At 35.3% G+C, this 22,019-nt stretch overlaps 2 protein-coding genes across 2 annotated transcripts; both read right to left on the bottom strand.

The window, feature by feature from the left end:
- Positions 1-120: 120 nt before the first annotated feature.
- LOC112697087 (AUGMIN subunit 3) lies at positions 121-12,779 on the bottom strand. The gene is made up of 17 exons (XM_025750090.3): positions 12,299-12,779; positions 12,099-12,205; positions 11,057-11,252; positions 10,398-10,464; positions 9,218-9,321; positions 8,302-8,386; positions 7,601-7,655; positions 7,125-7,256; positions 6,403-6,472; positions 5,231-5,288; positions 5,053-5,108; positions 3,150-3,302; positions 2,108-2,219; positions 1,860-2,001; positions 1,379-1,454; positions 1,052-1,147; positions 121-470 (listed from the first exon to the last, which is right to left on the bottom strand). The coding sequence occupies exons 1-17, from the start codon at positions 12,509-12,511 to the stop codon at positions 339-341; spliced, it is 1,854 nt and encodes a 617-aa protein (XP_025605875.1). The 5' UTR covers positions 12,512-12,779; the 3' UTR covers positions 121-338.
- A 3,753-nt stretch (positions 12,780-16,532) lies between these two features.
- LOC112697086 (LRR receptor-like serine/threonine-protein kinase RPK2) lies at positions 16,533-21,336 on the bottom strand. Its single transcript, XM_025750088.3, has 2 exons — positions 17,704-21,336; positions 16,533-17,233 (listed from the first exon to the last, which is right to left on the bottom strand). Exon 1 carries the CDS (start codon positions 20,954-20,956, stop codon positions 17,771-17,773), a length of 3,186 nt encoding a protein of 1,061 aa, XP_025605873.1. The 5' UTR covers positions 20,957-21,336; the 3' UTR covers positions 16,533-17,233; positions 17,704-17,770.
- Positions 21,337-22,019: the final 683 nt, after the last annotated feature.

Genomic DNA, 22,019 nt, shown 5'->3' with positions numbered 1-22,019 from the left:
AGCATGACGTTAATTCTTCCATGTGTGGGTCAGCATGCCGAAACTGTGTCCTTCATTTAATAGCTGTGAAATTATTACAAAGACAGGCATGCATACAGAAATAATGTAAAGGAACCAAAATTTTTAAGTCTAGGAACTTATTAAGGTACTTCACTTTTACTAAACATGTAACTATTCTTTTCGAAATAAAATATAATATAATAACAATGAACTATTTGTAATACTAATTTTAGGTACTTTTGGAATATATCCATAGAGCTGTATAAATTACTCTTAATCAAACACGATGTATTTATACATTTATAGTTTAGTTAGCAAGAATTACATTAATTTTTTTCCTAAGTTATTTGTAAGGCTCTGATTGTAGCATTCAGTTCCCTGACTTGGCTCTTCAAACGCTCTGGGTGGCAAAAGAAATCAACGAAGACTCTCCTTTGAAGTCCACTTTCTTGCGAATGATGTTTCACAATCTAGTGCAAATTAGTCAACACAATGTGAGAATGAGTGAGTTCAATACCACTCAACACATAATGTTTCAATGACATTATTATTAAACATAACAGGAATTAATACGAGTGAACACGGATCAGATCGGATATGGCCAAAATTTCGATCCGATTTGATCCACACATTTGCGGATCGAATATCGGATATCGGATATATCCGCAAAACACAAATATTTTTAAAAGCTTATTTTTATTAAAAATCTATTTTTTTATTCTTTTAAATATGTTTACTCTTATAATAATATTAAACATTTTTCTTAAATAATAAATTAAAATAATACAACATATATGATAATTATTTATTGAAATAAAACATAAAAAGAATATTTACTTATTTATTTTTTTATTTTTTGCGGATACGCGGATATGCGGATACCCACACAAAATCCGCAATCCGATAGCCTTGCGGATCGGATTCGGATAAACGCTACGAATATGCGAATCAGATCCGATCCATGAACACCCCTAGGAATTAAGTTAAGAAAATTACCAACAGATGATAATTGCAGAGAAAGGTAGTTTGTAGTGTGTATAAATCACATTACCTCATTCTTCTTGACATGCTCGAGTGTGACCTCCTCCACAGCAGCCGAGAGCTTTCCATTCATCTTTTCCATTTCGTCAAGCTCTTTCATTAATGGCTGATGCAACATCACAAATGTCAGCGGAATAATTTCAGATCGAAAGGTAAGGCGAAAAGCTCAGATGAACTGGAAAAAACTATTGATCCAAAATCTCAAGATTAGTTCAATAAGATTAACCACTTATACAATGATTCATAAATGTGAGAAGCTAAATCCAGATAAGACAACTAATTGTAATATGGCAACAGCGAAATCAAGACTGCATCCAGTCAAATCTGAAAGTCATACCCGAGGGGTTAGAATAGGCTGGGCTGTTGTTGAAGATGCGAAGAGCAGTTGCTGCAAACTTTGAATGAGGGTGCACCTATTATGAAAACAAAAATTCCTTCACATTCAACATAATAATCACAACAAAAAATAGGGAACTAAAGGGAAACGCATAACCATTATTTGGGAAAAAAAAAAGAAAAGCTTCTGTGTATATATTACACTAAGCATTCAGCAACTATTAATATGAATGGGAATACAATATTTGGGTAGCTTCTATTTATAATGTGTCGATGTATCCTCCCTAAATGGAAAGATTATGCTTTTGCATCCTTAAGTATACTGCTGTCTGCACTAGTCAACTGAGGCCTAAGAAATCTTAATGATACAGTAACATACAAAGGTCTCTCTGTTAAATCAAAAGGCATCAAAACTTGAAAGGAAACCTTCACATGCATAATTCATTTTCTTAAATATATAAATAAATAAAAGAAATACTTACAGTTCATTAATACACCTATTTCTGTCTTCAGGGAGAGAATTCTCAAGGTCTGACTGAAGGGTCATCAACTCTGAATTGAGAGCTGATATCTGCTGGACAATGCCTGGTGCTGATACATATGTCGATAATGCAGCTTGAGTATCTGGGAAAAAAAAAAGAAAATGACACAGTTAGACAATGACACGTATAAAATTAGAAGGCTAATGAATCCAATATAACACGAATAGATCACTAAAAAAAATACTCACTTGAATAAACTTTTAGTAGGTCTCTAATAGCATGCAAGAAATTATCACTGTCATGTACTCCCCCTTGTTCTTGAACATCTGATGCAGCTTGAATAAGGGCCAGGCACCGACACTGCAAAACAATCCAAAATGAAGTTGAATGTAAAAATAGTTCAACAGTACACCATAATATGATATTGATTATTGGGATTTGATGTAAATTATAGGAAATGTCAAGTTAACCAAATCCATATCCCTATATAGATTTAGGTTAATTAAGTTCAATGCTGACTGGGAAAAAGTACTTTTATTTCATAAACTACTAAGTACTAAAGTCTTATTTGATGAATGTTGGGGGTGTGTGTGTCCAAGCTTCATGGACCAGTTCTTGAGGGTCAGATTCACGGTTTTGAGAGGTCAAAACTTCTAAATAAAGAATACTTGTATCCCTAAGATTTCTGTGACACACTACTTAATTTAGGAAAAAATTTGGTTGCTTGCATCACTTGGAGCAAAGCTAAGCTCAACCTTTTCTCAGAGATTTGACTAAGAGAGTGTTTGGAACAAAGTATTTTTCTATTTCTGAACTTCTATGCAAGTCTCAAACTCTCAAAAGAATTCTTTTTCTACTATAAAATTTAAAAAGATTATCCATACTCCTTAACATCACATCATGAAAATACATTCCAACTCTTTCTTTTTAATCACCAACTGCAACAGGCAGTTCACCAATGATACAACATAATGTTTGCCTGTCTGCCCTCATCATTTTTGAGTAAAGACAAGATATACTAAGTTACTAACACGTCACATAATTTCAAATGCATATGTTAAAAAGAAACGTAAATATCATGCATTATCTCCAGATGAACGCATCAGCAAACATTTAGACAGGTTATGTAGTAAAAAGGAGAAATCAAACCAAATTAAGGAAATACCATTACCTAAAACAAATAAACTGCAGTTAACAACACGATAAGTAAACCAAATAACAGCTCAACAGAAAAAATAAAGCAAATAAAAAATGAAAACAATAGGAAATTTAAATTGTAGGGATACATACCACCCGTCCCTCTGTTGCAGACACATAGGCTTGCAACTCTAACTCTATGACTTTCAGTAGCGAATAGGCTCCAAGCATGTTCTTCTTTTCTAATTGGCAGGCTATCTTTAACAACTGATGCCTGGCAAGTAGAGTTATAAGATGGTTTATGAACTGCCACAAAAAATGAGAGCCCGTTAGGAAAGGTTGGATACATATACAAAAGTTCAAATGTTAGATATAATTATGCACAATGTTATACACGATCAAGTTAAAGATTAAAAATTTGTCTTTAATGATAAATGTAACACCTTCCATTAGGTGAAAAGAGAGGAATACGTAAATTGCAGGAATAAGGAGGAAGGAGAGTGCTCAGAAGAATTTTGATCCTCTATGAACACAACCTTGTCATGTTCATATATCTACCATTGATTTTTATCTTTGTTTTTCCTATGTGGAATTATGGAGGAATTTGGAACATGCTCTATAGCCACACTTAAAGGAAAATCTATCAAGATGGTGAAAATCATGACAAGGAGAAAGATTAACATTATGTGCATAAAAGAAACGAAATGGGTGGGGGCAAAAGTAACAGAGTTGGACACTTCAAGATTTAAATTTTGGTATACAGGATGGCGAAGAATAGAAATGAGGTGGGCATTATCATTGATACGCACTAGAAGAAAGATGTGGTAGATGTTAAAAGAGTAGGAAATCAGATCATCACCACTAAAACTTGTGGTGGAATTGGAGGTCTTTTATGAAATTTGTACCTATGCACCACAAGTCGGTTTGAAAAAAAAAAAAAGAAACACAAGACAAGGTTCTGGGAAAATATGGAAGGTTTAATACAAGAAATTAGAAAATAAGATTTTCTTGGGAGAAGACTTAAATGAGCATGGGGTCATGGATTTAGAATAGTGAACACAGGGTATGACAAGCAAAACAAACACCTTATAAGACTGGGATGACAAGTTCTCCAATAGATTTCTTTTTGCTTAGAAAATAAGACCGAAAATTTCTTAGTAACTGCAAAATTATTTCAAGAGTTTGACCACCCAATATCGGGTGCTTGATATGGATTTCCATGCCCAGCGAAAGATGAAGATAAGTCGTCAAGAAAGGAACCCAACGATCAGGTGATGGCAAATGAAAGGTGAGAAACAAAGAGACTCCAAAAGACAGAAAGCAAGGTGCGAAGAACATGAAAGTTCTAAAGAGATATGGGGTGAGATGATAGAAGTTATCAGTAAAGTGGCAAAGAAACTGTTGGCAAACAAGATATTGGGACAAGAGATAAAGAATTGTGGTGGTGGGACACAAGTGTGTGCAAGAGAAAGTCAAGATAAAGAGAGAATGCTTTAAAGAGTGATCTTTGTGACAAAAGTGTGGAAATTTGGGAAAGGTATAAGACGGCTAAGAGAAAAATGGGATTAAGCAAATCAAGAAAGAGCGTATGTATAGGAATGATGAGATTTTGATCATAGATGAGTGCATCAACGAAATCTGGAAGAACGATTATACACGCATGGATAGAATAAGGAACAAAGATATGCGAGAGAAAGTTGAAGTAACACCTATTGTTTAAAGGACAGTGAAATCTACTTAGATGGTTTAAACACGTTGGAAGAAGACCAGGAATTGATAGAACATCCAGTCAAAGAGGATAGATTAGATGGAAGACAGACAGTGGCTAGAGACAAAGGAAGACCAATGGTGTCATTTAATCCATTTAGCCAACCTCACCTAGTGGAATTATGCAAATCCAATGTTTTGTGCATCAAAATAATGTTTGACTAACTGCCATATAGCTTATAGTTTAGGGAACAATCTCATGTAAATACAAATGAATACAAATACATCCAATAGTGAAAGACATAAATACAAGAAGTATTCATAATTAGCAATCAGCAGCTAAGCTTACAGTTTTTTGCCGGTTAATGTAGTACTCTTGGCGCATGACCTTCAAATCATAATCACCTAGCGTGCAGAAAAATTGGATCATAGCAAATTTGAACAAGGAGTCATGTAAAAGTAAAGACTAAGATAGTAAAAGTGAATTATTTGATCTGTATAGTTTGAGAGTAAAAAGTTCATAATACCCTGTAAAACATATGTGTCTTGGAGTTGAGCTAGCTCCCAGCACAAATCTGGAATAGTCTAAAAGGGGTAAAAGGTGCAATTAGATAAAAGGGTGTAAATGTAAAGAGAAACAATTATAAATAGTGAAACATTTTGTGCACAAAGAAGTGATAAATATTCAGATAAATTATAAGAAATTTCCTGAGTGGGCATTGTTTTAACTTAACGATTGGAGTTACCGTTCAGTTACATTGTTGAGATTCTTCAGAAAAAACATTTCTCTTTTTCACTTTAAGGAATCCGGTGTTCTTTTTTTTTTTTCCTGACACTCCAGGGAATGGTATCAGCCGATGAAACAGTAACATGGACACTTGTCACAAGACAGAAATGAACATTACAACTCAATGAATTTTAAAAATTGAAATTGCAGTTCACATACGTTAGAAACTGAATAAAAAACACATCATTCAACATGCATATAAAAACTGAATTAAACTACCAATATACAGGGGATTTATAATAGAGTAGGATCCATTTCACCCTGTGTAAGTCTTGTCTTGTTGCCTTACATAGTTGAAAAACTTCTTATACACAATAAATTTCATCAATCCAACTATTAATTTGAACATCTCACTATATATATTAATGTAATAAAATTTTATAAAATGTGGAATTGATTTAACATGTCATCATAGCAATTTACTTTTGCGTTTATTATAATTTTAAAAATACAAGCAACTGTGACTATTGAATTACATATTGATTGATGCCGAACTTTTTCAAATCCGGTAAGCTTGATTATCAAGATAATGTGATATAATTATATGGTGAATTGGTGAAAATCATCATGCATAAAAAAGAAAACCTCAATAGGAGAAATACAATGCATGTCAAATGAATGTTTTTGAATCGTAGTGTTCAACTGCAGTTGGAAACATTAACAGTAGCACAACACTAAATTAGTTTCTAGGCCTTGACTAACATTTATGTTCTTAAAATGTAGCTAGAATAGGGACAAATTTTCAAAATACCGGATGAATGAAAACATTGAGCCTCCAATATGCAAATAGTACATAAAAAAACTACTAAATGCTAATGGTGTGGCATCTTAGAAAAGTTCAAGGATTTCTATTGGCGATATCAATATTTGCTAGAAGGCAGAACAAGCCTTGGAATCTATGTAGCAACCAACCTCTGATAGCAATTTCTCCTCACGGCTATACAGATTCGAAAGTTCTCCTTTCAATTCAGAATACTTTCTCCTGAACATTATACCAGATGATATGATTACATAAACAATTAAAAAAAACACAAAATTTAGAAAATAACTCGGCTATAATTAATTTAAAGTCATTACAGATAGTTACAGTTCTAACATTATCTATCCATCCATTCAAGTCTAATCACATTAAAGACGTGGTTTTTAGTGGAAAAAAAATCATTTTACCTGTCATTAAAGGGCGAGGGGAGGTAATTGACAATTAAAGGTTGTAAATGTAATTAAAAAGACCTCAGGGAAGGTCAATATAATTTTTCCAAAAAACAAACAAACAAACAACGACAACAACAACAACAACAAAGGCACATCCCACTAGGAGGGGTCGGCTACATAGATAAATAATATTTAATATAAACTTAGTTATATACAATAAAAATAGTAATATAACTTGACCATATGTTGGAATACGAGATCAAATTTTGATTGGACTTTGATATATGTATAGTATTAAAATTAAAATTTTATTAGGAAATATACAATTGTCAATCGAACCTTATATTATTAGGGATTTATCTTGTCAATGCTTATCCTATCAAGCATGCCAAATGAGTCCTAACACTGCAACTACCAGAAACTCGAGAAACTTTTCTCCTATTTTTATCAACTTGCCAATAAATAAATCATGTTGAGGATACCTGAGAGAATGAAGATCAAGATGAATGTGAGCTTCATCTGATGAAACCTGAGATTTAAGTGTCATTAAAATAGCCTGCTGCTTGGCATTTTCAACTTGTGCTTCCACCCATTGCCTTTCACTTATTCCAAATCTGTGTGATATGTTAGAGACAATATAACCAGTCAAACTTTTAATTGAACCTCAGAAAGAGACTAGCAATAGTATCCAGTCTAAATGGATCAAAAAGTACCCAAAAACATCAACTACCCCACAAAATATGAACTCAAATGGTATTAAGACAAAATTGGAATAAAAGCAGGATAATCAAGATTTCATGTCAAGTCATCACCAGAACATCAAAAGCAGAACAATTTGTATAACGAACTGGCAATGAATGTAGGCATGACTTTTACATGTAGATCTGGGTAGAACTTCAACTTCTCACAAATAACAGAAGCATGTAATCGTTGCAATCTTATAGGATAAAGAGCATACACTGATCGAAGCCGTTGCAACTCAGATACACGTTGATGGTGTGATTTTTCCAAATCTGCTCAATCACAAAGCGAGAAAATGATTCGTTTATTCTATTGGCAAATCTGAATAGTAACTATACATAAAAATAAGTTCTGTTAATGTTAAGCTACTTCAAGCAAACATATATGCTATATCTGTGTGCATGCCACAGCATGGTTGAATTTAATATACATAACAAAATACAGAGAGCATTCGTTTTGCATGAAATACAGGGACTGGTTCAGTACAGATTTTTGTGAGAAAAAAGTTTACAACAAGTTGGAATGCAGCTATAAGGTGTGAAGGGTTGTAACAGAATGCCAGAGCCCAGAAGCAAGAACTTCTAAGAAGACAGCATGTTCAGTTATATGCTTAAGGATCCACTGAGATTAGTCTAGTGGTGAGAGATTTAGGTAGTAATATATATATGAGGTCCAAGTTTTGAACCTCATTGTCACCACTCACCAATGTAGCAAAGAAAATTACATGTTTAATGGTTTTGGAATCATCAAGTAGAAAATCATTATTTTATAGATACAACAAAATATATTTATATTTGTGGAATAAAAATTTTAACAAGAACATAAGAAAAACTTAAGTCCTTATTACTAAGGAGATACGAGTTCCAATTAAATTTGGAGTGGGGAAAAGTAATAGCAAGTTGTGAAAGACTGGTATACCTCTGACATATATATTTGAGATATCATCAAGACTCACCCAAGAGCATTTAGATTTTCCCTCCTCAGCAACAAGTCGGAATGGACCCTGATAATACATAAGAAACATAAAAGGGCATTAAGACCCAAATAGATATATAACTAACAGAAAGTTCAAACATCACTTTCTAAAAAATATACAAAACAGAAAAAGCTCAACAAGAACAACCAAAAATAATTTAGTCCCATAAGATAAGTTCAGCCACATGGATCAATCAACCACACCAGAAAGAGTTCAAGAAGAATAAATTATCATGTTCAAGATTTCATTTTCCAATCTAGATAAAAATGTTAAAGGACTTTAATCTAACAAGTTCATCTTGCATGACAAACATCAAGCTCTGAATCCTTTGAAATATTAAATAAAATACCACTATATCATATCAATATACCTTAAAGGTAACAAACATCTTGAGAAGAGAGCAAAGCTCTCAAGTATCCATCAATGGATTTTCAGTAGTGGTTCAGTTTGCAACAAGAATCTTATAAAATTTCTTCTTTTGGAGGAACCACTTGAGAAGATGGATGTGTTACATGATGTTACATGAGTATGAACACCTAACATGTATATACTAGGTTTTATTCTAAAAGTAAGCTTCAGGACTGACAAGATTTGACATAAAGGTAAAGAAGTGAATATGTTTATTCTAAATGTCCATTCATAAACTTCTTTGTCTTTCACCATTCTAGACTTCTAGATTGTTTTACTAGTAGGCAAAACTCAGCAAGAAAAACTATTATGAAAAACTACGCCCTCCCCTAGCAAGAGCAAGTCAATACTTCAGATTTTAATAAATATTAAATAAGGAAAAGAGCAGTGTCTTTTGTTAGAACAGAATGAGAAGAAAACATAAAGAAGGAAAGAATTCTGCCAACATACGGTTTCCAGTTGCTTAGCAAACCACTGATTTAGCTCAGCTAAACAAGATTTGTCTCCAAGTAGGTATTGATTGAAGTCTGAGTATGCCAAATATATACCATCCTCTGCACTTCAACGTATCTCAACTTATCAGAACTAAGAAGAATGGAATCAACCATATCAATGGCATAAAGAGTCTGAAAGTAAATAAATACACACAAAAAATAAGAGAACTGCCAGTAAATTGTGAAGTCCTAATTTCAAGTAAAAAAGTGATAGTGGGGTATGAGACAAACATACATCATGAAAATTAATTCTTTCTGAAATCACAGTATCAAAGTTTTAGCATCTTATGCAGTATTAAAAGTTTAAACAAAACTAAGAAACCAGCAGTTTGCTATTTTACCTTGCATGAAAATAAAATCAAATAAAGATATATTGTTTTAAATCATTTAAAGAAAAAAAAATGTTGCATAATGTTATCATTTTGTGTAAATATACCCTCTGTTTTCGTCCCCCAACGGAATCCTTATCTGTTAAAAGTCTTTAAAAGTTTCAAATGATAAACTTCCATTTTCCTTAGCAATCTCTATAATTACATGTCAACTTTCAGTATGTATATGAGCCTGCGGGTTATGATTTTTCAATATACTACACAAATCATCATCAACAAACAAAGCTTATTTCACTAAGTGGAGTTTGCTATATACATGCTAAAATCACACCATTTCGCTACATAGAATTCTACTTGGAAACCAGATGCTGGTCAAGCTCTTCCATGTAACAAAACACAATAACCAAAACTAAAAACATAAACCAGGGGTGCTATTATTTGAGCTCGTGCTGCCAACCGTAGGTCAGCAAGGATGCTTTGGAAAGAGCAAGTTTATTATATGCCACTATTGGGTGTTTTTGGTCAGAACATATTTCTTTCACCTCCAATGACAAATGTTCAAACTAGCATGCTTTGTAGTATAAGAATATATGTTTAGCCTCTGCGCATGACCCTTTTAGATGAAATTCCCTCTGATATGTTATGATATTGTAGAGATCTACTTCATTAATAGTTTGTTCACTTTTTTATTATTTCATAAAATATCTTTCACCCACTTATCTTGGATCAGATAATGGAAACAAAATTAAATTTTATAAAATGAGAAGCTCAAGGAAGTAAGCTCAGAGTGGAAAAGACAAACATTACCATCTCCCGAATGATAACAAGCCAACTCTTGTGCTGTGGAAGCAATTCTTCCAAGAACTGCATTCATCTAAATGATAAAGCAATACCACATAAACAAAACACCATGAGTTGAGACAATACTTAACTGAAATATAGACACCCACATCAGCTAAGAAATATTGTTGAACCTATTGCCTTGCTGTAATACATATGATCTATACTAAGTGCTTGTTTGGGTGCCATTAAGTTGATAAAAAAAGATATTTTTTATTTTTCTAGTGCTTTTACTTTTACTACTAGAAATTTACCAAACACGCTAAATTATTTTAATTTTTCTTAAAATCTCACCCAAACAAGCCCTAAAGAACTTATCCAGACGACAAAAAAAAAAAAAAAAAAAAAAACTTTTACTTGCAAACATTCAAAAAACTGAAAAAGCCAGGAACATAAAGCATGGAATCACCTGATTATAAGCACATGTTATTCATATGGCTTTTACATATTCATTGGCTAGCTAATTATTGCTTAGTTTTGTCGTACATTGGTACTGATTGTTTAGTGTCTTCCTCTTGCATTTAATATTGTACATTGCATAAGTATCCATATCTGTAGGTTGATAAACACATACATGTTTACCTAATCTTACACATTATTTAAGATCAAAGAATTTGGTGGAGCACCTGTAAATTTCTAACTGAAAGGTTATCATCTATTGTTGTAAGGTGTCCATTTACAATAGATGTTGCAGCAACTCGTGCCCGTCTTCCTTGCGTTAAAGTTGATGCCTGGCTTGTAAGCAAATCATACTGTGATTGCAGTTGCCTTAGCTGTCTTTGCAAATCTGAAGCTTCAGCTTTATATGCCAGAGTTGCCTCCCTGAAGAAAAATATAAGCTAAAAAAGGGTAACAAGGTAGTGCCTATTGCATTTATAGTGAAATTAAGTTAAAATAGTTAGAATTTATGTCAAGAGCAAATGGAAACCCAAACACGCACTCAGGCTGAATTTGATTTGGATGCAAAGTGGGTGCAAACTAATAGTTTCTGTTGCACTTGAGATGTTACTTTCAGAAGTAAAAGAAAAACCCTATCATCTGCCCAAAATATACTATGAAAAGAGATATTGCCAAAGCATCCCTGACCTACGAAGCATGGATATCGACACAGATACTTGACAAAACACAGATACGGACAGGTAGACACACCATTTTTTTTTAAATGACAAGACAGAGACATGGGATATAGATATATAAAGTTTCAAAATTTATATGGTAATCGAGCATTTATAAATGTAAAATTACCATTATTCAGTTATTCACTACTACCAATATTCAAACAAATAATACTGGTGTTTTGGATCCTAATGACACTACATCTAACTCATGTTTGAAGTGCCTATGAACTTGAAAGGGAAAATATAATTGGTCAAATATGATTGCACCTATGACATGTGTGGATGTCTTTGAGTATTGCACACTACACATGTTCGACACAAAACCTTGCTTACTTTGTGTCAGTAGTTCATAGCCCATCGCTTATGCAAATTTGCTTCTTGCTAACATTTATCATACACTCAAAAATGGCTTTGAGAAGCATCAACACTTAGACAACTTTCGACAACTTAAATTTGCAGTTAGCAATCAAGCAAAATTAGCTTCAGCAACCATGAATTGACCAAAACATGAACACAGAAACGCATATGGCAATGGATATAAATAGAGAACCTTATATCCTTCAATCCCTCTTCGGCGGCGCCAAAGACGGCTTCCTGGTTGTCTCTGGTGTCAGAGAAGGCCAAAATGCTATCATAAGCGAAGTCCAAATCTTCCCCCTGTTGATCAACATTCAACAAAAACGATTCAGTACGGCATTTCAAATTCAGCAATGCAATGATGAAAATTTTCAAAGAATGTATCGAATTCACCTCCAAAAGCTTCCCTTCTTTCTTGAATTGCTCATACTGAGAGAGATCAGAGAGGGAGAGGATGTTGGAGGGGCGGAGGCTGGAGCAGATCCAGTGGAGGACGGGGCGAGTTTGTTCGTACTGGAACGGCCATTCGAAGCTGTCAGGGTCCAACGATTCGGAATCTTCAAACCCTAATTCGACGAGCAAGGAGCACAGTCGTGACCCGCTCATCTTTGTTTCTCTTCCTTGTCAACTCAAGATCGTCTTCATTTAAGTGGATGTCGCTGTTGCCTGTTGGTGCCACTGCTTCAACTCCAGCCTCGGCGGCAATCGCAGCGAGAACCTCTTTTTTTTCTAAGGGCCCAAAAAGATTTGAAATTTCATTCTTGCAGTATTTTTCAGAATTTAATGTATCGCGCCCCTGTTAAAGGCTTAAAATTAATGTGATTGGCATACTACTCTTTTAAATTTTAATAATTCATATAAAACATAAGAAAATAGAAAGTTAAAATTTGTCTAGTTAATAAAGAGTGTGATATACTTTATTTAATATAAACTAGAGAATATACTCAAATAGATTCGTAAAAAAGTTTGCGTTGTATATTTAGTTTCTAAATTTTTTTTATTATATTGAGAATCCTGAATATAACAAAATAGGATGGTTATATATTTAAGTATTTTTTTATTTAAGTTTATTTAAGTAGGTCTAATATTAAAAAAAATTACTCTTATTAAAATAGTGTCATTACACGCACTTTTTCTTCTTCTTTTTCTACCCCTGTTTTTTCTTCTTTTTTTTCTCTCATTTGCTTTTTCTTCTTCTTCTTTTTTCAAATACATATACATACATTATTTTTTTTTCCTTTCAAATTTATGGATACCTCCTCCTCTTCCGATGTGTGTGGACTGCTTGTCATTATCGGTTAACATTACTCGTTGGAGGTTGTCCATTGGTTGAGGTCTTTCATTGAAATTCTCCCTTGGATCAAGTTCGGATAATGTCAAGATCTCGGCCATATTGTGAATGGCTTGCACCTGTGATCGACGTATCTGTTTTATCGGGTTTTGCTTTAGGCTGGCATTATAGTACTGCCGAACTTCTTGGTGATCCACATACACTATTGCTAACCTATTTTCCTGCATGGAGAACTTAACATACAGATGTAAAGTAGAGACTACTGTCCTAAATGCATTCAGAGCAGGTCTTCCGATGATGATATTATAAGGGCTATAACAGTCTACTATCAGATATTGGATATCAATTGATTTTGACATGAGGTCCTCTCCCATTGTTGTCATTAACCATATATGTCCCATAATGGGGACCCTTTCTCCGAAAAAACCGATCATCTCTCCAAAGAAAGGTTGCATTGTTTTTTCTGATAATTTCATTTTTTTGAAAGTAGAATAAAATAAAATGTCGGCACTGCTACCTGGATCTAGTAATGTTTTTCTTACCAACAACTTTCCAACTTGAATGGAGATTACCACTAGATCGTCGAGATTAGAACTTGCTGATTTGATGTCTGATTAATTGAATGTTATTGTGACGTCTGGATCTCTTCTGAGGTGTGTTGTTCCTTCAATCGCTAGCATCGCCCGATAACTCCGTTTTCTGGCCGAGGTCGTTTCGCCTTCACCCGCGTAGCCTCCTGATATGTAGTTGATGATGCCTCTTGGTGGGTTGGGTAATGTCCATTTTCCTTTGTCCTTGTCTGTCGATGCTCGTGGATGCTCATCTCGGTTCGAGCTATTTTATTTGGTTTTACATCCTTCAACGTATTTGTCTAGGAGCCCTTAGGGGGCTAGCCTTTCAAGTAGGTCTTTGGCTACTATGCACTCGTCCGTAGTGTGTCCAAACTTTTGATGAAAAGCGCAATGCTTACTTCTATCTACGAACCTTTGATCTTGGTAACTTCCTGCTCGGACAGGGGGTTTTACTATTTTGGCATTGAGGATCTTCTTGGTTATGTTCTCCCTCTTCGTGTTGAATTTGGTGTAGGTATTGAATTTTGGTGTGACCTTGAAAGATTTCTTTGGTTTCTTGTTGCTCGGTAATCTGAAAACCTTTTCCTCATCTCTTATGGGCGATTGTTTGTCTGTTTTCTAGGCTTCACGAAGCTTTTCGATCTCCATTTGACCTGTAGCCCTTTCTCGGAACTCTTCTAGTGTCTTTGGTTTAGTTACCGCAATTGTCTCCCGTAACTTGCCAGGTTTGAGGCCGGTTTTAAGGGCGTGTAGATGGACTGCCGGGTCTAAGTCTGGAATCTCCATGGTTGCTTCAGCGAACTGAGTCATGTAGTCCTTTAGGCTTTCATGTTGTCCTTGTCTGATTGTGCCTATGTAGTTTGATCCGTGCACATATATTCATGATGCGGCAAAGTAATCGATGAAAGATCTCGCCAGCTCCTCAAAAAAAGAAATTGAACCTGCATACAACTTGGAAAACCAGAGTAATGCAGCACCATCAAAATAAGTAGGAAAAGCTCGACAAATCACAGGTTCATTGTTAGTGCCATTAAAAAAAATCATAGATTGGAATTTCTTAACATGAGCACAGGGATAACCAAACCCCTTGTATGGCTCAAGGGCGGTGGGCAGCACGAAGTTTTTCAGCATCTGAAAATTGGTGATCTCTTCGGAGAAAGGGTTGTCTAAGGTCAGCTTTTCCTTTGGCAGGCTAATGTTCAGGGGGTCTGTATTGCCCTGGGCCGAGCTTTTGGAGTTTCCTTCCTCATGCTTTTCAGCATTATTGGCGGAAGACAGCTCGGCTATCCACCGAACTTCTGCCTGAAGCTCAGCAATCTGAGCTAGGAGCTCTGCTTGTGTGGGTTGTTGGATCCCATTATCGGCTATACTTGAGGATCGGGAATCCTGCAAAAAAGAGTAAAAAGCTAGGCAAAAAAAATAGTGGAGTTAGATAAATTCCGGCCCCACGGTGGGTGCCAAGTGATTCGTCCGAACAAGAGTGGTCGAGTTATAGTGGTTTCCGAGTAATGTGTCGTTGAGGAGAGAGAGCTATACGTCGGCCTGGACTGAATATCGCGGCGGGAATACCTGCAAAAGATACTCCGATACTCAAGTCAATAAGGAGATTTAATGAATGTGCTAAGCTAATATAAAACTGAGAGTAGAACCTGATCCTTAGCCGAGATTGTGTACTCGGCTTTATAGATGATGTTTTGCCCGTTGTACGGATATGTCCGAGATATTGGGTCAGTTATCGAGTTTTGTTTGAGGTGAGCAAATTTTACTGACCACGTCTTCTTTTTCAAGTTATCGGGTCCGACTTTATCGTTTCACTCCAAACTTTTTGGTGGCCGAAGTATAAGTTACGTATCAATAATAATAATAATAATAATAATAATAATAATAATAATAATAATAATAATAATAATAATAATAATAATAATAATAATAATTGCATCATTCTTTATGTATATACATATATATTGTTCAATTTTTTTTAGAGAGTAAAACAAATTTTATTATACACATTAGAGCAAACTTTAATTGTAAGATTTTCTTTAAAAAAAAAGGTCATATTACAAAAATATGCAAATAACATTTTTCATAATAAAAAAATAGGACTGGGGATAGGGATAATAGAAAATAATGAATAACAAAGGAAAATAAAATAAATTGAGAAGAAAAACAATTAAAATAGAAAAAAAAAGAAATGAATGGGTGTAAAATATAATATTAGTGTGCACAAATAACATTTTTGGAGCATATATATTGAAAACTGTTTGACCGAATATTCTCTCTTGCAGCCAAAAATATTCCTAAGCAGATTCCTTTTGTCACTTTAAATTATTATGACTCTTAGTTCAATAGTCAAAAAAATTTGTCACTTGTTAGTTGTTACTACTGATTCTAGTTAAATAACATTGTAAAAGTTCAGAACTTAAATTAGCAATTTCTTTTTTTTTTAATTTTTTTTGTGACAGAACTTAAACAATTTGATTCTTGAATCTTCTCGGTATTCATTATTCAAAGAGTTTCCTGAGCGCTAATCACTATAGTGCCATACAATGCTAACTTTTACCAGGAAGAGATTTTGATAAAAGATTTTATCTACATACAATAATCACCCAATATATGAAAATAGATTACAGCTCCCTAGAATATTAGTCTAATATAGCTGAAATTTAGTATCTAAACTTTTTTGACGGCTAAGAAAATGTGTATCAATTTTTCCGTTAAAATGTATGATTTACTAATCCGCTCAAAATGATTCTAACGAAAAAGGTTCTGGGGAAAAAAACAATTAAATAATTGAATTAGGCGATTGATGTGCTGTCCTACCCACTGCTCAGCATTGCGTTCTGTCTATTTTCTATTTACATTTGGAACGAAAAAAGTACTAAAAACAAAGATCGAGAACCATCCTGGCATCCTACTCTGCCGAGTTAGCACCAAGATTTCTCATAGGTCTTACCTACATCAATACATTAATGATCGACTTACATTTACATCTACAAATTTTGAAAATGTGACTTGTACTTTTTGGCATATTTATCTATCTATTCCACTAACACTCACTGAGCAAGAATTTCAAAGTTCAAACCCTTTTAAGAAAGATGACAAATATGCTTTGTCACCAATCAATAAAAGAATCTTGGATCTTCATAGCTCCCACGCGGTTACGTAACTACCCCTTCGATAGAAAAGAGTCTCAAACTCATTAAGAGGTAGATTCCATCATGCAACTCACATGGCCTCAGAGGAAGCGAAAAGATGAACACTTCAGTTGGTGTGAAAACTGTTAGAATAAAATTGTGCATACACCAGATCGATTCACATCCTTACCACCATTGAATGGTGTGGGAACACAGGCTTTGTAGTAACCGCTCATTTGTTTGTTCCCATGATGATCATGAATCCCGGGTAACGAGAAAGAAACTGGTCATCTTTGCAGCTATTGAACATAGTAACCCTTTTGCAACTCATCTGTTCAACATGATAAAATTGGGAAACATGATTAGCACATTAAAAAATTCACTATGATCACATAAACCAAAGTATGATGGACCCGCCGAAGGTGAAAATACTGATATTCTATACATTTATCAATTAGACCCTTATTGAGTTTGTTAAATTTCTTTCTTAATTAGCCCCTTATTGAGCATCGAGATTTATACAGGGTATGGTGTCAATATATTCTGGGTGATTCTGATCAAACAGGATTAATGCAAAAACTATAAGGGACAAAATTAATACCATAAAACTAAAACAAAAGAATAGGTATTATCCATGACATTAGATACCAATGTTAATTCTATTCATAAATACTAATTCAAACACTTTAGTCCATCCATGTGCATATGGGCCATAGAGAACTTTATTTTAGTTGTATGTCAGGGTAAAAATACCATCAGAATGATAAGATAGATAAAACCGTTATATAAGATCACACTTACCTTGGTATTGTCAATCGTTACAAACAGCAGCATCTCTTGCTGTTTTGGCATCAATTGCTTAAAGTTTTCAACATTTCAGTTGTTTCAGTTTCTCAAGAACCTGCTTCATCGATGGCCGAATGGAAAGTGTTTCTACTGTGCATGTTAGTGCTAACTTTAGAAGTGCCAACAACTTATCCTTTGGACCAGCTTCCCACAAAGCAGATGAGAATAGCTCAGAACAACGACCTTCGGTTATCAACAACTCAGCCCATGGTACGATATTGAATCCATTCCCATATTCAGAAAATGATGGATCAAGTGACTTTCTTCCAGACAACAATTCTAACAACACTACACCAAAGCTGTAGACATCTGCTTTGTCAGACACCCTGCAAGTGGTGGCATATTCAGGAGCAACATAACCGAATGTGCCTGCCACATCAGTGGTGGCATGGGTTTCAGAAACCTCGAGCAATCTTGCCAAGCCGAAATCAGACAGGTAGGCATTAAGTTCTTCATCGAGTAAGATGTTGCTAGGCTTGATATCGCGGTGAACTATGCGGGGAACACAAGAATAATGAAGGTAAGCGAGGGCCTCTGCTATGTCTTTCGCTATCTTGTAAATAACTGGCCACTGCACCTTTTTCCCTGACCTGTCATGTATGAAGGCTTCAAGGTTTCCGCCAGAGAGGTAGTTGTAAATCAAGAACATTTCTGTCTCTCCTACATAGTAGCCAATAAGAGTCACAAGATTTTTGTGCCGAATTCTACCTAATGTCCTTATTTCCGTTTCAAACTGCTGAATTCCTTGAAATCTACCTATTGACAACCGCTTTATGGCAACAAGAAAACCAGGAGACAGTTCTGCCTTGTAAGTTGACCCAAAACCACCAGTGCCGATTAGATATCGAATGCTGAAATTTCCAGTTGCGGTGACCACACCATCATAACTCAATTCAGTTGGAATATCCTGGAAAGTCACCACCTGTCTTCTTCTAAGACTGCTGAGGCGACCAAATTTACTCCTCCCAAAAATGATCATCAATACGATTCCCATAAGTATGCAAATAACTAGAGAACCAGAAGACACCAAGGCAATAACCAACGTCCTCGATTTCCTGTGTCTGTGCAAACTTTTGACTTCAAGAGGGACTGGAAGGGAAGCAGGCAAATCAGAGTATGGATCAGGGCAAGAGTGCAGGTGTTCATTCCCTTTATAGGAACCACAATCATTTGGATGCTGAAGGTAAGGAATATGACCTGAAAGATTATTGAAAGAAACATCTAGCTGAACAAGTTTGGAAAGTGTCGAAAAGGATAAAGGTATTTCCCCAAAAAGCTTATTGTGATCTAGCAGTAGAATTTCAAGATTAGTGGCATTTGACAGACTTGCTGGAATCGTTCCCACTAGAGCATTGTGAGAAAGATTCAACACAGAAAGGTAAGCCAATTGACCAAGCTGGGAAGGAATTTCCCCGGTGAGATTATTTCCTGCTAAAAGCATCAATTTCATGTTTTTCAGGCTTCCTAATTCATCAGGCAAAGATCCAAATAGTTTGTTCCCACTCAAATCAAGACGCTGAAGCATCATCAAGTGACCTATATCCTTTCCAATTGACCCACTGATCTGGTTGTATGCTGCTTCAAAAACTGTCAACCGTAGACAGTCCAGCAGTAATGCTGGCGAGTCCCCATTTGACAGATGGTTCATACTTAAGTTAACTGACAATGCCTCAAGATCATTACAGTTCAAAACAAGCTGGTTTGATAAAGACCCATTGAACTCATTATTATTGAGAAACAGCATGTAAGAAACTCTATGATTTGCAGTAAAAAGATTATCTCCAAGAGAAAACATAGGTAACAATCCACCAAACCTATTCCAACTGAAATCATGGCTAATGACAGTATTATTATTATCTTCTAAACCTGATCCAAGTAGAGGATTCTTCAAAAATCTCCAAACAGGAATACTAAAGTATGTACCATTGTATCCTTCCCATTCAAGGAATTCAAGGTCTTTTGCAGCAGGGGTGCCAGTTGAACCGCAGCTTCCATTCCCAAACCCTGAAAGTGTGCCAGATATATTGTTGTTGCTGACATTGAAGTACACCATACAAGGAACCCTGAGCTGCTGTGAAGGCAAATATCCAACCAAACTGTTAGAACTCAAGTCCAAGAATGTCAAATTCCTACAAATCCCCAAACTCTCCGGCACAACACCAGATACATAATTCTGCCCCAAATTTAGCACTCTCAGCGCGCAAGAATCCGTCCAGCCTCGGCCAGGCAAACGTCCAGCAAGATTCGCCCTTGGCGCCCAAAAGACCTGCAACCTGGGAATCAAGAGAACTTCGTGAGGAACATTCCCAACAAACGCATTGAACTCTCCTCTAAAGCTATCATTATAACCCAAGCTTCCCTCATTTTCTTCTTCCTCATCATCAGACAAATCAGTTAGCAAAATAACCGAAAGCTTCAAGCAACTGCCAAGCGCTTTGGGGACCCTGCCGGTGAGGCTGTTTCTAGAAACATCTAGAACCCTAAGCTCAGAAGCGAAACCAATCTCATTTGGGATTCCCCCTTCCAAGATATTCCCATCGAGAAAAAGGTACCTCAAGTTCCTACATTTCCCAATCTGGCGTGGAATCTCATCGATCAAAAAGTTGTGCGAAAGCCTCAAGTAGTCCAGCGAATCACAGCCGTTGGTTAAACCATCTACTGGGATCTTACCAGAAAACCGGTTGTTCGACAAATCAACGGTTCTCACGCTCCCAACGAAACAACTCGGAATTGAACCGCTGAGAGCATTACCAGAGAGGTTAACAAGTTGAAGAGAATGCAGGTAACTCATCTGAAAGGGTAACTTCCCAGAGAAGTTGTTCTGTTGAAGCTCGAGAACCTCGAGGTGCCGGAGGTTACCAAGGATCGCCGGAATCTCGCCGCAAAACATGTTTCCGGGAAGGGAAAGGACGCGAAGCTCGTACAAGTCTCCGAGGGAGGGAGACAATTGGCCGCCGCCGAGGCCGGTCACGCGGAGGGCAGTGACTCTGCCAGAACCGCCGCAAGTAACGCCGCGCCAGTTGCAGAAGGTGGAGGAAGTGGCGTTGTTCCATTGTTGTATAAGGTTCGAGGGGTCGGAGGAGACGGAGTTTTTGAAAGCGAGGAGGGACAGTGCGTCGTTACTATTCGGAACCGAAGCGGTGAGTGCGAAAGTGTGGAAGAGAAGACACTGTAGAACAACAACAACAACAACAAGAAAACGACACATATTTGAGAGAGAGAGAGAGAGAGAGAGAGAGAGAACGAGAGAGAGAAGATTTCTCTTTTTGTTTTTTGTTTTTTCTTTTCAGAGATGGAAGCTTTGTTTGTTAAACCATTTTTTGGGGGAAGTGTGGGAGGTGTGCCGGACGGATCTCGCCGGCGGGGGTTTGGCCGGGAAATGGAGCTCCGGCAAGATGTGACGGAGGCGAGTGAGAGTGAGAAGTACGAGACAGTGAGAGAGAGAGAGAGAGAGAGAGAGGAAGAAAAAAGGGCGTGTTTGTAGAGCCGAGTATAGCGTGTGACAAGAGAACGAAATTACGTTGAAAAGAGAGTAGATCACTTGGAGCGAAAACGGTAAGATTTGTCTCTCTTTTGATTTCTGTCCTTAAATTAGTATATTCTTTCCCTTTTCGACTTTTTAGTATATACTTATTTTTTTTGGCCATTTTTTAATATATATTTAAGTGAACACTCACGGGTACAAATTAATAATTATTAATAATTTAATTAAATATCTTAAATAATCTAATAATTTTTAACTATTAATATAAATTTTTATTACAGACTTATTTAATCAATTCATTTTTATCCTCTCTTAATTAATTATTGAAAATTGGAGAAGATAAATTATTTAGACTAACCCTACAATTATCGTTGAATTATTAGTTTGCTAAAAAAAATCTTTTAAATTTATTAATGATAATAATTGTAGGATTATATTATATATATTGATAAATAAAAAATTTATTTTATTTATTAAAAAATTCTATTTTTATGAGAAAAACTTTTTGTTTAGATAAAATGTAAAAATGAAAAAAATTAGTAAAACTAAAAAATATTGAAAATTCAAAATTTATTAAGATTTAAGATAAATAAAAGTGATTTTACTAATTTGACTCACTCTTTTATTTTTTTAAAAAATAAATTATTATTTTTACTCATACAAATTTATAATGTTGGTAAATCTAAAAAAAATAAAATTAATTTTATACTCATAAAAAATAAATTTTAATGAACAAAATTATTAAAATTCTAAAAATTATACAAAATTTTTAAATTAATTTTTTTTT

Source organism: Arachis hypogaea, chromosome 6 (genome assembly GCF_003086295.3).
Source record: "Arachis hypogaea cultivar Tifrunner chromosome 6, arahy.Tifrunner.gnm2.J5K5, whole genome shotgun sequence".
In the NCBI taxonomy this organism is placed as follows: domain Eukaryota; kingdom Viridiplantae; phylum Streptophyta; class Magnoliopsida; order Fabales; family Fabaceae; genus Arachis; species Arachis hypogaea.
Note: the sequence above shows the minus strand (reverse complement) of the source record. Positions and strands in the feature narration are given on the sequence as shown.